The sequence below is a fragment of the Phyllostomus hastatus genome, unplaced genomic scaffold (genome assembly GCF_019186645.2).
Source record: "Phyllostomus hastatus isolate PE091 unplaced genomic scaffold, TTU_PhHast_1.1 phas_scaffold_78, whole genome shotgun sequence".
In the NCBI taxonomy this organism is placed as follows: domain Eukaryota; kingdom Metazoa; phylum Chordata; class Mammalia; order Chiroptera; family Phyllostomidae; genus Phyllostomus; species Phyllostomus hastatus.
Window position 1 is genome coordinate 30848486 of NW_025334041.1, and position 16523 is coordinate 30865008.

Sequence of the window (16523 nt, forward strand, 5' to 3'; positions counted from 1 at the left end):
AGTCGGGCAGCCAAGAAGTTGAAATAGACCCGTTCATCCAGACCAGGGCGCGGAGCAGAGAACAGGGAGAATTGGGCTCATAAGGCATCTGGGGCGTGCAAGATCACAGCAGGTGGACCCTGAGTACGCAAGCCACAGCTGGCGGACCCAGTGAGGCAGCGATTGTGGACCAGGGCAGAGCGAGCAACCCAGGATCCCAGAGAAGGGACTGGGGTCCCAGGGAGAGCGGAGCTACCGCCATTGTTTCCTCTTGACCCCACCCTCACTTACATCATCACAATCTAGAGACTGGGATGCCCAGCCCTGGTGAACACCTAAGGCTCCGCCCCTCACCATAACAGGAGCGACCAGACCAAAAAAAAAAAAAAAGAGAGAGAGATGGCTCAAACAGAAGAACAAATCAGTGCCCCAGAACTCATCCTTTTCAGCAACCAAGAGATAGCTAACCTATCAGATGCACAGTTCAAACGACTGGTGATCAGGAAGCTCACAGAATTGGTTGATTTTGGTTGCAAATTAGGTGAAAAAATGCAGGTTACCGTAAAAGAAATGAAGATAAATGCACAGGGAACCAATAGTGATGGGAAGGAAACTGGGACTCAAAACAGTAGAGTGGACCAGAAGGAAGAAATAAATAGCCAAACAGAAAAGAATGGAGAAATAAGAATTCAAAAAAATGAGAAGCTTAAGAACCTCCAGGACATCTTCAAACGTTCCAACGTCAGAATTATAGGGGTACCAGAAGGGGAAGAAGTAGAGCAACAGGTTGAAAACGTATTTGAACAAATAATAAAGGAGAACTTCCCCATTCTGGCAAAGGAAATAGACTTCTAGAAAGTCCAGGAAGCTCAGAGAGTCCCAAAGAAGTTGGACCCAAGGAGGAACACACCAAGGCACATCATAATTACATTACCCAAGGTAAAAATAAAGGACAGAATCCTAGAAGCAGCAAGAGATAAGGGGACAGTCACATACAAAGGAGTTCCCATCAGACTCAGCTGATTTCTCAAAAGAGACCTTACAGGCAAGAAGGGGCTGGAAAGAAGTATTCCAAGTCATGAAAGACAAGGACCTATATCCCAGGCTACTCTATTCAGCAAAGCTTTCATTTAGAATGGAAGGAAAGATAAAGTGTTTCTCAGATAAGGTCAAGTTAAAGGAGTTCATCATCACCAAGCCCTTATTTTATGAAATGTTAAAGGGACTTATCTAAGAAAAGAAGATTAAAAAAAAAACATGTGTAGTAAAAGGACAGCAAACTCACAATTATTAACAACCACACCTAAAGCAAAACCAAAAGAAACTAAGCAAACAACTAGAACAGGAACAGAACCACAGAAATGGAGATCACATGGAGGGTTAGCAACGGGGGAGTGGGAGGAGGAGAGAGGGGGAAAAGGTGCAGAGAATAAGTAGCACGGATTATAAGTAGGAAATAGGGGGAGGGTAAGAATAGTATGGGAAATGTAGAAACTGAAGAACTTATAAGTATGACACATGGATATGAACCAAAGGCAGGGGAAGTGGGTGGGAGAGGGTGTGAGGGTAGAGGGGAGTGAAGGGGGAAATGGGACAACTGTAATAGCATAATCAATAAAATATATTAAAATATTGTTCTAAATATAAAAAAAGAAATTAGGGAAGTATAGATATAAACTAAAAATAAGAGGAAATAATAAAGAGCAAAAATGAGTGAAATAGAAAACAATAGAGAAGTTCACAAACCCAAATATTTTTTGAAAGCCTGGTATAATTGATAGATCTCCAGGAAGTTTGATAAAAATAAAGAGTATGAATAAACAGTATGTATTAGGGCTATAGGAGGGACATGACTAAAGATACCCAGAAACATAAAAGAAAGGAAAATTATGAAATAATATTATGAACTTTATGTCAGTATCTTTGAAACTTGGGTGACATAGATGAAAAGATAATGACCAAAATCACAGAAAGAAGAAACAAAATCTGGATAGTCCTGTAACTGTAGGGAAAAAATGAGTCACTTGTTAAAAATCTTTACCCAAATCAAATATCAGACCCAGTGGTTTCTAGGAGAGTTTTGACAGTCATTCAATGAGCAGATCATTCTAGTCTCTTGTTGGCCTCAGAAGATTTGTCTTGTCATTCATTTAACCCTGCAGAGGTCACGACTGATCTGAGAGATGCAAACCCTTAAGTATTGTTACATATATCGGGTACATAGGTTCAAGGTCATGACTAGCTGCATGTTTGTATGTGACTAATATTAAGCCATTAACATTTAAGCCGTAAGTTTGGTTATAACACGTTTCGTAAGAGTGTGTGATATTCCATAGTAAATTATATCTCAGAGATACTGAGAACTCTTAAGTCAGTGTTGGTGTAGTTTTTTTTCGTGATCTTCGAAGTCAGTGTTGTGTTTGGGTTTTTTGTTTTTTTTTTAATTTACCACTGAAAATGGCTAGAAAATATACTGATTCAGTAATCCAAAATATGTTGAAGAACTTCAGTGAGTGCTACTTGAGTTGCTTATCAAAATATTTTTGCAAGTGTTGTGAGAAGCATTTGTGCCTTGAGCACAGCGATACTGTCTGCAATGACTGCCATGAACGTTTTGCAAAGCCAGTTATTGAAGATTCTGATTAATTAATGTTAAAGACATTTTCTTGATTGCATTTTCAGCTATATCCACGTTTCCATCACTTGAAAATTTTTTTATTCTTTGCTTTATGATTTTTACATTGTAACTAAAAATAAATAAGAATTATGTATTTTCTATAAATATAATAAATGCAAATTTGTAGTATTTCTATTTCTTGCATTTCAGTCCATACTAGTAATGAATGCATCTCTTTGGAATACACGCGACCGTCGCAGGGTTAATGAGATGTTTATTGGTCCTTTTTTTATCAGCAGCATGACAGCTGTTTTGTATTATGGGCAATTCTTCAGACATCTAGTCCAGCCTGTTCCCAGAAATGGAATTTGTTTTTTTCTGTTTAATTAAAACAAAATTAGTTAAAAGTCAAAGTTCAAATTAGATAAAAGGTAATATACATAACGAAAATATATTTTATAGAGAGTTCTTGGGAAACTATGAAAACAATGAGCTTGCCAAATTTTAAATGCACAAGAAGAGTGAATAGGCATTTCACAAAAGAAATAAAGGTGACCAATAGGCATATAAAAAATGTTTACTTATATTAAGAATCAAAGAAGTATTTAACTGATTATATAAGACTCTGGTTTTGTTTTAGTCCCTGTCCAGAAGGCCTCAGTCTTAGGCAGACACCTTGACCTCTCTAAGACCCAATTTACTGAAAACTAGGATAATTACATATGCCTGCCTTTTTTCAGGAATTCATTGTGAAGATTTAAACACATAACGTGTATACATATGTATATAAAATTACTTTGCAAACTCAGAAGCCCTGTTCAACTATGAAATATTGTTTGTTTTTCCCAGAGCACAGGCTGCAAAGCCCTGCATTCTGTTCTTCGATGAGTTTGAATCCATTGCTCCTCGCCGAGGTCACGATAACACAGGAGTCTCAGACCGGGTCGTTAATCAGTTGCTGACCCAGCTGGACGGAGTAGAAGGCTTACAGGGTAATCATTGTAAACACCGAAATATTTCATTGTAACAAAGCCTCACCAAGATTTCATGAACAGTTTGTGTTTTCTTCCCCCAGGTGTTTACGTGCTGGCTGCTACTAGTCGCCCTGACTTGATTGACCCTGCCCTGCTTAGGCCTGGACGCCTGGACAAATGCATATACTGTCCTCCTCCTGATCAGGTGACGGTTCCATATTCAGAGTCCAAAGCCCAACAAATGCTGCACTCTTTCCTTGTGAACTTGACTTCTGCCAGGTGATAGCAGCTGTCCTCAGAAGACCAGCTTTAGGCAAAGGTCTTAGCCACTGCTCACAGCATAAAAAGATTCTGATTTAGGTACAGAGCCTGTCTTTGGCCCAGCCATGTCCATGCAAATCTAAAAACTTCATGATCTTTCAGTGTTGGCCAGCTGGGAAAAAAAGGAAGGAAACCCCAAGTAGTGCATGTCCGCATTCCCTGTGTTTAAAGATCCCACACTTCATTAGCCCAGCAAAAAAGACTCTGATACAGAGTCAAGCATATGACTCATAAGCACATAAGCAGGTTACATAGAGACATGAATTTTAATTGTTCTTAGTCCTGTGTTGTTCCAACTCTTGTCCCTAAATTTAGAAGCAAAAGAATTAGTCAAAGGTATAAAATATCTAAATATATGTCACATGTAGCTATTCTTTAAATTATTTTAATTTTTTAAATACTCTCAGCACATTTGTCCAAATCTAGAAAATAAGCAGCATCTGCATAAGAAATGACTTAACACTGAATACTTAAGAATATTGATTTTCATTCATTTTCTTCCCTGTGCACCTTCTGTTAGGAAAAAAGTCCCAAGGAGGACAGACAGTAGACTGGTGGTACATTTTTTTTGACTTATAAAACTTACTTAATATGTAAAGTTAATTTCTAAAAAATCTTCAGATACACAGTTTAAAGTAGTATTTAATTTTATGTCTTATTGGTTAACTGAGTTAGTTTTTCTCCCTTTAGGTGTCACGCCTTGAAATTCTGAACGTTCTCAGTGACTCTCTCCCTCTGGCGGATGACGTGGACCTTCAGCACGTGGCCTCAGTAACCGACTCCTTCACGGGAGCCGACCTGAAAGCTTTGCTTTACAACGCCCAGCTGGAGGCCCTACACGGAAGGCTGCTGTCCTGTGGGCTCCCCGTAAGTTACATGAGGACATGGTTGGTTACTACGGTGTTTCATGAACAATAAGGAAAGTTCAGTGCCAAAATCTCAACCTTGGAGAAAAAATCCTGCTTTTTAGCAACTTTGGTAAACTGTATAGACATTTACCTTTAGTCAAATGTTCCCTAGTTGAAATATTGACTTTGCAGAGAATTTGTAATCGAGAAGAGTTTGGTGTCTTTTTAACGTTACCTACTGTTGGCGAAGTGTGTTCGTGTGCAGAAGGATATTTAAATTGGGATATCATGAATTAGATAATACAGACAGAAAGATACTTTAATTTTAAAAAATAACTATTTTGAAGCTCACATTGTCCCCAGTCTGGTCAATAGGAGCTGCTTTTGGGTGGCTTTTGTGTCCTTTGCTCATTCTTTGGTCACTTACCCTCCTGGCAGAACAAGTTCTTCTAGGTTCATCTTGTACCACTTTCTGTAAGCCTTAGAATCAGCCTTTTCTCTAAGCATAGTAGTTTGATTTTAATTTTTATAGCAGGTAATTTGAACTCTGCTACATTATGGACTGTACAATACACTTTCTAGGAAGAGGTTTCCTATGTACTCTTTCCTACGTTTTTTTGCGGGGGGAGTCTTGCAAGGCCCAATGTCCCTAAATCAGATACTACTAACTTTTTGTTGTTAATTTTGGTTAGATATTGAAGTTCTTTCTTTTCCTCTTTCATTATCAGAAAAGGTTTGTATCTGGAAAGTACAGAAGTCTGACTCCTAGGTTTGTTACAGAATTTTGGGACAGCTGGTTAGCACCTTATCTACACATTCCATATTGTCTTTTAAAAAATTGTAATAGTTAAATTTCTATTATGTCTTCAAAACCATTGGAGAATAAGTTTTGTTTTTTTTTAAATGCCACAAGTTGCCTTGTACTGGTCTGTTAGAATGTTTTGTGTTATTTCTGAGTTGCGGATTATTTAGATCCTTACAACTGGTTGCCCTCTGTGTGTTTTAGGACGGAAGCTCCAGTTCCGACAGTGATCTGAGTCTGTCTTCAATGGTTTTTCTTAACCACAGCAGTGGCTCTGATGACTCAGCTGGAGATGGAGAGTGTGGCTTAGATCAGTCACTTGTTTCTCTAGAGATGTCTGAGATGCTTCCCGATGAGTCCAAGTTCAACATGTACCGGCTCTACTTTGGAAGCTCTTATGAATCGGAACTTGGAAATGGAACCTCTTCTGATTTGGTATGGTGTTCAGTCGTCATTGGACAGTTCTGAGATATGAAGCCATATATTGATATAAAGTTGAACAGTGATTTGTCTCCTCGCCAGCCCCATGTGTTCTTTCTGATTGGTTGGTTCTTCAGTAAAATAGTCTTGTTTTCTTTACACTAATTAGCCTTTTTCATTTCTTGGTCAGAACTATAAGACAGAGCTGGCAGCTAGGGGGAGCCAAAGTAGCCAGATGGTTTCTTTCAGATTTATCTCCATCAGTGGTTCTCATACATCTTTAGTAGCAGATCCATTTTATATTAAATTTAAATTCTGTTATTAGGACATTTGAGGATAATAAGGAATTTGGTAAAATAATGTCAGAAATTGTTGATAACCAAATGGTATCTATCTGTTAAACTTTTGGTGGAAAGTACAAACCCAGTAAAAATAGTGTAAGTAGTAATAATGTTTTAACAGGGAAAATGTTTAGATTAAATATAGGCAATATCAGTTTTTTAAAAACATTTTATTTACTTTTTAGAGAGATGTGAAGGGAGGGAGAGAAACATCAATGTGCAAGAGACACAATCATTTGCCTCCCATATGCCCCCAACTAGGGAACCTAGCCCCCAACCCAGGCATGTGCCCTGACTGGGAATCAAACCGGTGGCCTTTTGGTTGACAGGCCGGTGCTCAATCCACTGACCAACACAGCTGGGGCATCATTTTCTTTTAATTAAAGTAGCATTCAACACATATCCCCCAATATTACAAGTAGTTCATTGTTACTTTTTTTGGCACACATAACACTTTTATGTATATTTTTCTTGGTTTTTGTAAATTTGCCCTATTCAGGTTTTAAAAAAATATAAGTGACCACTTTTTATTCCCAAGAGTAGTAAGCTATTGTTTTGAGTCTTTAATTCTGTTTTCCATTTCTTTTTTTTTTTTTGAGATTTTATTTATTTATTTTTAGAGAGGGAAGGGAGGGAGATAGAGAAAGAGAGAGAAACATCAATGTGCGGTTGCTGGGGGTTATGGGCTGCAACCCAGGCATGTACCCTGGCTGGGAATCAAACCTGGGACACTTTGGTTCACAGCCCGCGCTCAATCCACTGAGCTACGCCAGCTAGGGCTTCCATTTCTTAACTTCTATGTGGAAATGTCCCAGAACCTTATACTTGTTGAAAACTAGGACTAAGGCTCATTTGGAACCCATCCCTGGGGCTTAAGTGCTGTGGATTTAGTAACAGAGCATTGGCAGGACCTTGCGCTGTGGCAGTTTCCACCCAATGGTGGTTCAACATAGATACAAATGACCTTTATAGAATACGAACAGTTTGCTTAATTTCAGTTAATTAAAATGTAAGCTTACCCATATTAAGGTTTTAGTGCTTAAAATTTTTAATTGTGTCTTTGATAAACACATACTTTTCTTGTCTCTTTCTTTTTCCTTTCTTTCTCTCATCATGACACCTGACCCTGCAGAGCTCGCAGTGCCTGTCTGCACCAAGCTCCATGACTCAGGATTTCCCTGCAGTTCCTACGAAAGAGCAGTTGCTCTCACAGCCTCCCATGTTTAGAACAGCTTCCCAGGAAGGCTACCAAGAACTCACACAGGAACAGAGAGATCAGCTGAGAGCCGATATCAGCATTATCAAGGGCAGATACCAGAGCCAAAGTGGAGTATGGCTTTTCTCTCCCCCCACCATTATAATCGTAACAACTTTCTAAAAGTTGTTTCCTTTTTTAATGTATGCCTATTTATTTGATTTATAAATGAGCTATATTTATAAACAAGGGACTGAAACATGTTGATCAAATTGTTATGTGCTTCTTGCTTCCAAGCAAGTTTTAGTAATCTTAACCAGAAAGGGAATTCATGGTCCCCTGAGAAGACTGACAAAAAGAAAGAACACTTGGACTGCTGCTTTTTAATCACGTCCCAAAGTTAACTTTCTGTCATTTTCTTTATTAAAGGAGGATGACTCCCTTACCCGACCAGGACCAGTCAAAGCCAGTCTGGCCATTAGTCAGTCTCATTTAATGACTGCTCTCAGTCACACAAGGCCGTCCATTAGCGAAGACGATTGGAAGAATTTTGCTGAGCTGTAAGTAACAGATTCTGCTTCATAAGTATGTATCATTAGAGTCAGCAGTTATTCACTTGAACTTTTAAAACTCTTATTTAAAATTATATTTTGAATATTTAAAAACCAATTCAGGAGTTTGTTTAGTAGCTATGCATTTAAACACCCAAAAACTCCAGGAGTATAGAAGTCAAACATGAATTTTCATTAGCCAATTCATTTGATTTGAATTAATGAATGATTTAATTTTATAAGCTTTGAAGAAATGAAAGGAAAATTAAAAGTTCAAAATGATTCCAATATAAAGTTTGCGAAAATGTTAGGGAAAATATACCTGTTTCACTTCTTTAATTTTTTTAAGATTTTATTTATTTTTAGAGAGGGGAAAGGAGGGAAAAAGAGAGGGAAAGAACTGTCAGTGTGTGGTTGCCTCTTGCGCCCTCTACTGGGGACCTGGCCTGCAACCCAGACAAGTGCCCTGACTGGGAATCAAACAGGAGGCTCTTTGGTTTGCAGGCCAGCCTCAGTCCACTGAGCCACACCAGCCAGGGCTTTACTTTCAGTATAATTTGTATTTTATTAACCTCAAGGACATTCCAGTACATTCAGGCTTACTCACTTGTACACTTTTGGATTTACAGGCTTCTTGCAACTGTGTCTGCAGTGACTTAGTCTGAGACCCACAGACTAGGGACCAACCAAGAAATGATTTTTCCTGTTCTTTAGAAGTTACAACTCTTTTGGGGGGGTATGCATGTGCATGTACATTTTCAGGGCAGGACAATTTTCTTTTCTTCTTGATTCTTTGGCTGATCTAATAATTAAATTACCATAACACAGATTAACAGAAAAATTTAATTGCACAGTTACTGGGGCCCCATAAAAATAAGAGACTCCAAGGCAGTTAGACAGTTGAGGCTTGTGTAGCAGCGCTATCCTGAGGAGAGGGGTAAGGAAAGTGAGGTGAGAAGAACGGCTGTGTGGCAATCAGATGTTTGTGCCACCCGTGCGGGTGTCTTTCAGACAAAAATGAGTTACCTCTGGGCCCTGGCCAGGTGGCGCAGTTGGTTGGAGCATCGTCCCGATGAGCCTGTATTGTACAGGCGATCAGATCTCTGTGGAAACGAAAGAAAAACAAAGGTTAATGACTAGAGCAGGCCACAACCACAGTCTTGAGTTCCCAGGGCTGCCAGTCGAGGTTTCTAGATGTCAGATGACAGCATCTTCTGCAGGTTGACTGTCTCCAGTGATGTTATTGGATGTTCAGGTAAACTCTCTGAGTGGCCCACACAGTGCAGGCACAAAGATTGTCCACGCATGAGCTGTTGTGATTTGTGGAAAGTTTTTATCAGGTTGTTTACATTCAGTTTTCAGGGATTCAGGAAATGGAAATGTAAAAAAAAAATTATGAAGAAGGTGCTGTGACTGATCGAACCTGTCAAAAGTGGTTCGTGAAGTTTCTTGTGCTATTGACATTTTGGCCCAAGAATTCTTTGCTGTGGGGCTGTTTTAATGCATTGGAAGATGTTTAGCAGCACCCCTGGCCTCTACCCACTAGAAGCCAACAGTGGAAGATAGCTGACATACTCAAACTATCCAAATCAATAAAGTTATTTGTGAAAATAAAAAAATGTCCTATTTTATGGAAAAAAAACTAAATACTTTTTGGCCAATCCAATAAATAGAGCTTTTTGAGAAATTAATTTTGGCAGCACCATCTGGACAGAGGAAAATTCCACATATTCGTAACATATATCCATAGACATACATAAACAGAGACACAGATACCCTGTAGCTCCTGTTCCAAAATTTGAACCACAAATCAGGTACAACAATACAAAACTCATTAGTTTAATAACAGTTGAATCCAAATTGTGTCTCTGATAGAACAAGTTAAGAGTACTTGGTCAGATGGCTAAAGCTTTCTGCTAATATTCATGGAGAAGACGTCTAAGATTTGTATTTGGCCCTTGATAAGTAATCTTACGGAGGCTGTGGACTAGATTTTGGGCAGGGGAGCTTTTATTGCAGCCTGTGCTTTAGAAAGTCCTTTCCCCTTTCACTGCTGCCTCAGGTGGCTGTGGGCAGTGTCGTAGTTGTCTCCCGAGATGTTCATGTTTCAGAGACATGGTAAGATTTCCATCTTCGGGAGAGAGAACGCAAGTTTTCTCCTAGGCGTTATGAGGTTTATTTCTCTAGTATTAAATAGTTAATTACTATTTAAAATTTTCCTTCTTTTGGGGACAATTCTTTTCTAAATATCTGTAAGCATTTTGAGAGGAATAGGGTAGTTTGGGGGTTGGGAAAGATGGGAGGACTATGAAATGTCTCTAGAGCCACACTTCTGGTTTGGCAAAGACCCCAGGCTGTAAAATGACCGTCTGACTTCCTCAGAGAACTGGTTGCAGCCTGAATGCAGTCAAGGGGCCGACTGTCCATCCAACCACCTGCAGACAATTAAGGCAGAAATCAAAAGGGGCCTGTATTCTAAAGCATCAGGGTTTAATGCCATGTGCCTTTAAAAGGCCCATGTAGCCCTGGCCAGCGTGGCTCAGTTGGTTGGAGCATCGTCCTGTAACTGAAAGGTTGCAGGTTTGATTTCTGGTCAGGGCACATACCCAGGTTGTGGGCTCGATCCCTGGTTGGGGTGCATACAGCCGATCTGTGTCTCTCTCTCCCTGCCCCCCCGCCCATGAGAATTTTTTTAAAAACCTGTATAAAATGTTTAGCAGAGGCCTCTGAATATTTTCCTCCTCCCTCCCTCTCCCTGCCCCTGATTGTACAATTCAGCCTTGGATCAGCTCACCTTATCAGGAAAGGCTCTGCAATTGCTTCTTTTAGCCCCTGCAGTTGCTTCCCCACGGGGCCACCTGTCTTGTCTGATAACTCCAGTAGAATCGACGTGGGGAAGAACACCCCTCAGCAGGCAGTGAAGGCCCCCAGGAGCAGGGTTCCAATGGACAGTAATCCTTCTGACTTATCTCTAAATTTGGCGGGATGTTCTGAACATGGAGGTAAAGACATCCACAAAGGGCATGATTCTTCTAAATTCACTTCCTGGCTTTCAGCATTTACATGGGTGACCTGTACAACCCCCAGGCCTGAGTGCTAGCTATAAATCTTGTAGGAAAAGGGAAGGTAAAACAGGCAGACAGTGGTGCATATATACAATGGAATATTACTTGGCCATAAAAAGAGTGAAATCTCACCACTTGTGATAGCATGGATGGACCTAGAGGGTATTATGTTAAGTGAGACAGAAAAACAAATACCATATGAGTTCACGTATATGTGGAATCTAAAGAACGAAATAAAAGAACAAAACCCAGAAACAGACCCATAGATACAGAGAACAGACTGATGGTTGCCAGATGGGAAGGGGTTGGGAAACTGGGTGAAAAAGGTGAAGGGATTGAGAAGTGCAGATTGGTTGTTACAGACTAGTCTCGGGTGACAGCACAGGGAATATAGTCAGTAACGGACGGTTACGTGTGGTGCCAGGTGGGTACTGGAAATGGTGGGGGAAACACTTTGTAAACGTACGGCTGTAACCACCGTGCTGCACAGCTGAAGCTCACACAAATTAGTGGCTGTCAGCTGAAGAGTACACGGCAGACAGGACCGGACTTTGAGAAGGAGAACTGACATCGGATGTGCTCTCTGCTCTCCCGTCTGGCTAAGGGCACCCCCGAAGCCAGCACCGCCCTCCTTCGTGTCCTCGTTCTAATTCGGCCTTTCCGCAGGCGCAGGAAGGATGAGAGGTCTCTAAAACATTTGCAAATTTAGAAGTTTTTCCAGTCAAAGGATCTGTTTGGCCATTGACAAGTAGAAATTTATTGGTTTGAATCCCTGTTAAGATTAACATAAATCTTTTTAGGACTTAACTGTCCCAAAGTAGGTTGTAAAAGATACAGCCCTCAGCAGATCCATCAAGCCTACTCCCAGAACTAGCCAGAGAAAGCAAAGACCTGCGTTGGCATAGGTGGCACAGGTGGCACAGGTGGTGTGGTGACAACGTTGTCTCTGGTTTCCCACGGGAATGAGAGGCGCCTGCAGTGACCGATGCGCTGACCCGTGGCCCCGGACACACCCTGCTGGGGTGGCGGAGGCCGCTTACGGGCTGGGAGCCTGTTAGGGAGGAGATGGCACATCAGACGGAGAGGGCGCTGCTAGTTACTCCACACCTCAGGTCGTCAGTCTGTCTGACCAGCCGCCAGATACACACCGATACTCGCACCTTCTGGCTGACGGAGACCCGAGAGAATGTTCTCACCGGTCACACAGCCAAGCTCTCACGGCACACAGTGAGGCAAGAGGAGCCCTCATTTGGTGTTTTTTTGTATGGGGGGCCCACAGCAAAGTCTGTCCGAAGAGACCTGTGAACTCACCGGTCTGTAAGGCTGGCTCGAACCCCGGGCCTGCCGGACCCGGGTCTGCCTGCTACCCTCTGATTCTCCTCCTCACGACAGATGACACGAGAGAACAGCCGCCTCTGGGAGGAAGGATCCCTAGAAAACGAGCTCGTAACAGATCTTTCCCAGAGTCACTGTACCCAGAGAACAGGGTCACACAGATAGTTTTTCCTGCTAATCTGAAGTTCGAGAAGGGGAAAGGACCCTCACCACTCACCCTGCTGGCCGAGGTCCCGGAGGCTGGTGGGCACAGCTCTTCCCTTCGGCGGCAGCTCGTGTCCGAGGGCCCAGGGTCTCTCGCTGCGGCAGCCACTGGGGAGCTGCTGTTGGGCGCCAGCCAGACCGTGAGGTAGAAACTTTTCCCCTTATTCCCTCCTCGGGTTTTTTGGCTGTTGAATTAAATTGACAAAAAGACAGATGAACAGGTGAGAAACATTTAATCTTGTACCTGCGGAGCCCCATAAAAATATGAAACTCAAAGGTAGGCAGGCAGTTAAAGCTTCTGGGCTCTTCTGAGCTAAGTAAGGAGAGGGGCAGGGACCGGGGTTCGAGCAGGGGAGGGAGGCCGTGCACGGCCAGAGGACAGGAGCACACGTGTGCCAGCCAGCTGGACGTTCGCCCTGCCACTCAGTGAGGCGCTCGGATGGGAAAGTTAGCTCTGGTAATAGCTCTCTTTCTGGTGCAGACCCCTGTCTGAACTCTTTCAGTTACAGGAGAGGTAAAAAGCGGAGTCTGCCGAGTCTTGATTCCCTTCAGCCCAAACTGATCCACCTGCCAAAGTGGCGCATTTTAGGGTGGCGGATTCTGCTCTCCCCCAGTGTGCATGTACTTACTGTATAGTATGTACTTACTGTAGATGAATCAGAAACCCCCCTTAACCCCCCTGCCTCCCAAAGCTTATTTATTTGCATGTTCAGGTGTTTCTTTCTCACTAAAGTAAGACACCGCACACAGGGCTGAAGAGCCGTTCCCCTTTCATCCGTCCACTCCTCTTGAACATTCCCTCACATTTTAAGCAAGTTACTACTATATTGTTTTTAACACACTTTCTAATATGGTTATCCCACATACCCAATTTTGGGACACTTGTTTGCAGCTTTTCACTTACAAGCAATGCGATAATTCACATTCTTGGAGCTGAATGTTCGCACATATTCTTATTTGGCTGGGATAGAGGCAGCATTGTCGCATCACAGGGCCCTCGCCTGTATGGAGGCTTGGAATTCCTGCCTTCCTGCCTCCCAGAAATGCCAGTGCGGGTTCCAGCAGCCGTGCAGCGAGTGCCTCCGCCACACGCTCCCTCACAGTGTCATAGCGTCTCTCCAGCCCTGGCCGATGGGAGAAAAACTCGATCTTGTTTAAAAATGTACACTTACTTGATTAAAACTATGAAGCTTATGTTTTTGTATTAATCACTGCCATTTGCATTTTATCTTTTCTAAGTTGTCCATACATCCCCTTTACTCCTTTTTCTAGTGAGGTGTTCACCTTTTGAAAATATATTTGTAAGAACGGTCTTTAATTTCTGTTTCGAACACTTTTTTTCCAGCTTGTTATTTTCTTTGTTTCTTAAAACAATTCTGGCTTTGGTTGGTGTGGCTCAGTGGGTTGAGTGCCTGCCTGCAAACCAAAGGGTCGCTTGTTCAATTCCCAGTCAGGTCACATGCCTGGGTTGCAGGCCAGGTCCCCAGGAGGGGGCGCACAAGAGGCAACCACACATTGATGTTTCCCTCTTTCTCCCTCCCCTTTCACTCTAAAAGTAAATAAAATCTTTTTTTTTAAACATAATTCTGTTTGCAAACAATGCATGGTCTTTTGTAATTTTAACATTTACATATATTAAATCTCTCTCACTTTTTTTTTTTTTTTAGGTATGAAAACTTTCAAAATCCAAAGAAGAGGAAAAATCAAAGTGGAACAATGTTTCGACCTGGACAGAAAGTAACTCTAGCATAAAATATACTTCTGATTTTTTTTTCTCGGTGACTTGTCCCTATGTTGTAACATTAAAAATGGTGTCTGTAAATTTTTTTTAATTTAATAAATTAAGCTGTAAAATCACAGGTTTGTAAACCTGTGGTTATATAATGATCAAGATTACTTGAGGGTAATACTGTATAGTGGGATATTTATAACAGATTGTATTTTATTTCCTATAAATCTATATTAAACCCTTAATGAAATAATACTAGCCAAACTGTAGTTTTTTCTCCTTTGAAGAAAACAATGTAATTAAATACATTTCTTAGAACTCACAGTTGCAAACTCAACATCTTTCTTGCATTTGACAAGTTTTATACTTAGCAACTTCTTGACTGTTTTAGAAATAAAATATCCTATTATTTACAAATCCAATTTTTTCTTATATCAGCAAATGTGGCATTTATACAAAATTCAGATAAATCTAATTATTCCATTGACCAGACACAAGATCCCATTTCCCTAACCTACACATCCAGCGTCAAGACCAGGATCCTGAGTGATGTCCACTCCACCTCACTGTGAGCCACACTGTGAGCGGTGCATGGCTGTGTGACATAGCTCAGACCAGAGTGTAGGGTGGTGAAGTCCCTCGGGGGGCCCCCTTGATGCAATGAGGGCACAATGTCTGCAGACGCAACAACCATCTCGCAGACACGAGGGTGAAGACCACAGGCAACTGATCGCAGAGCAAGAAGCAGAAGGAGCGGGATTCCCTGAGCGGGCATGTTAGCCCTGGGTGTGCTACTCCTAGGCCTCTCATTCCAGACAGATAAACCCCTTGTTTACCTGAGTGGGGTTCCTATTGCAGCCAAAACTAATCCTAACAAACACACCAATTTCTTAATTGTTTAATTTTTTTAGAGAGTAGGGAAGGGAGGGAGAAAGAAGGAGAGAAACATTGATTGGTTGCCTCTCACATGTGCCCGAACCCACAACCTGGGCATGTGACCATTCGCTTTGCGAGACGACGCCCAAAGAACTGAGCCACACAGGTCACCGCAATACCAATTTATTTCTTACGGCCATGAAGGAGTGTTTTCTGATATCGCCACTGTCTTGGGGAACAGAGCTGGGTGGGGTGGTGATAAGTTAGTTACACATAGCGCATTCACTCAACAAGCCCATCTCACAAAGTCTGTGGATTTCTTTACATTACACCAGGGCGTTGCTAGCATCTCACCTTTATTCAGTGTGAGTCACTGGGTGTGAGTCCCAACCACCCAGCCCTGGAATCAGAACATCCCTGATGCTGATGCAGCCCCTGAATCAAAAATTAAGTACATAAGTAAGTTAGATACATTGATGCATTAAGCTTGACCAATAATTATGTTTTTCCTAATGTGAAAAATAACAGTCATTTTAAAATGGAGTCGGAGTTGCCGTCCACAGTAATCGCGTCAAACCTCAGGAATGTTCAAACTGGGTAAAACAACCTCCAGACTGGGCCTAAAGCAGCCCTGTAGCCCCAACAACTGTTTGCTAAGGTAACAAGAAAGCAGACATCCTGACTGTGGACTTAAAATAAAAGACGTTCTTTAGAATTAGCATCACTATGTCAGCTTGTCTGCACCTATAAGAACTCCTTCCTTCAATTCATGTAATTGTGCCCCTTCCCTTCTCGTCGGCACCCACCCCATGCCTCCACCTCCTAACCAGAGCACCGTGGGGTCTCCTCCTGAATCAGTGCTTACGTAACAGCCATTCTTTTTTATCTCAAATAAAACTTCGTTGCCTCTTAATTGGGCCTTTTATTTTTATTAATATTTTTTAAATATTTATTTTTAGAGAGAGGGGAGGGGATGGGAAGGAGAAAAAGAGGGAGAGAAACATCAATGTGTGGTTGCCTCTCGCTCACCCCCTACTGGGGACCTGGCCACAACCCAGTCATGTGCCCTGACTCCAACCTGCAACCCTTTGGTTGGCAGGCGGGTGCTCAATCCACTGAACTATACCGACCAGGGCTGGCCCTTTATTTTTACATTAACACCTACTTAGCCTAGTACCCCGACACATATTCTATCTCTACACATTTTCTTCAGATTAAAAAAAAAAAGCAAAATACTGTAGTTCTTCACTCCCTGGGACTTGGGAT

At 41.8% G+C, this 16523-nt stretch overlaps 2 protein-coding genes across 4 annotated transcripts in view; one reads left to right on the forward strand and one right to left on the reverse strand.

Moving 5' to 3' along the window:
* The window catches only part of PEX1 (peroxisomal biogenesis factor 1), a 48251-nt gene extending 33612 nt beyond the window's left edge, over positions 1 to 14639 (forward strand). The window contains exons 18-24 of one of the 2 annotated variants that reach the window (XM_045827641.1): positions 3446 to 3588; positions 3672 to 3775; positions 4582 to 4758; positions 5746 to 5976; positions 7435 to 7632; positions 7927 to 8057; positions 14320 to 14639. In XM_045827641.1, the coding sequence (XP_045683597.1) occupies positions 3446 to 3588; positions 3672 to 3775; positions 4582 to 4758; positions 5746 to 5976; positions 7435 to 7632; positions 7927 to 8057; positions 14320 to 14404 (1069 nt within the window). In that variant the 3' untranslated portion in view covers positions 14405 to 14639. Of the gene's footprint in view, positions 1 to 3445; positions 3589 to 3671; positions 3776 to 4581; positions 4759 to 5745; positions 5977 to 7434; positions 7633 to 7926; positions 8059 to 14319 lie in introns of those variants that run through there. The other variant, XM_045827642.1, reaches the window with a different exon arrangement.
* GATAD1 (GATA zinc finger domain containing 1) overlaps positions 8775 to 16523 on the reverse strand; it is a 28887-nt gene continuing 21138 nt past the window's right edge. The window contains exons 5-7 of one of the 2 annotated variants that reach the window (XM_045827645.1): positions 12666 to 12837; positions 9075 to 9151; positions 8954 to 8973 (exon numbers count right to left, since the gene is read on the reverse strand). In XM_045827645.1, the coding sequence (XP_045683601.1) occupies positions 8969 to 8973; positions 9075 to 9151; positions 12666 to 12837 (254 nt within the window). In that variant the 3' untranslated portion in view covers positions 8954 to 8968. Of the gene's footprint in view, positions 9152 to 12665; positions 12838 to 16523 lie in introns of both variants that reach the window. The other variant, XM_045827643.1, reaches the window with a different exon arrangement.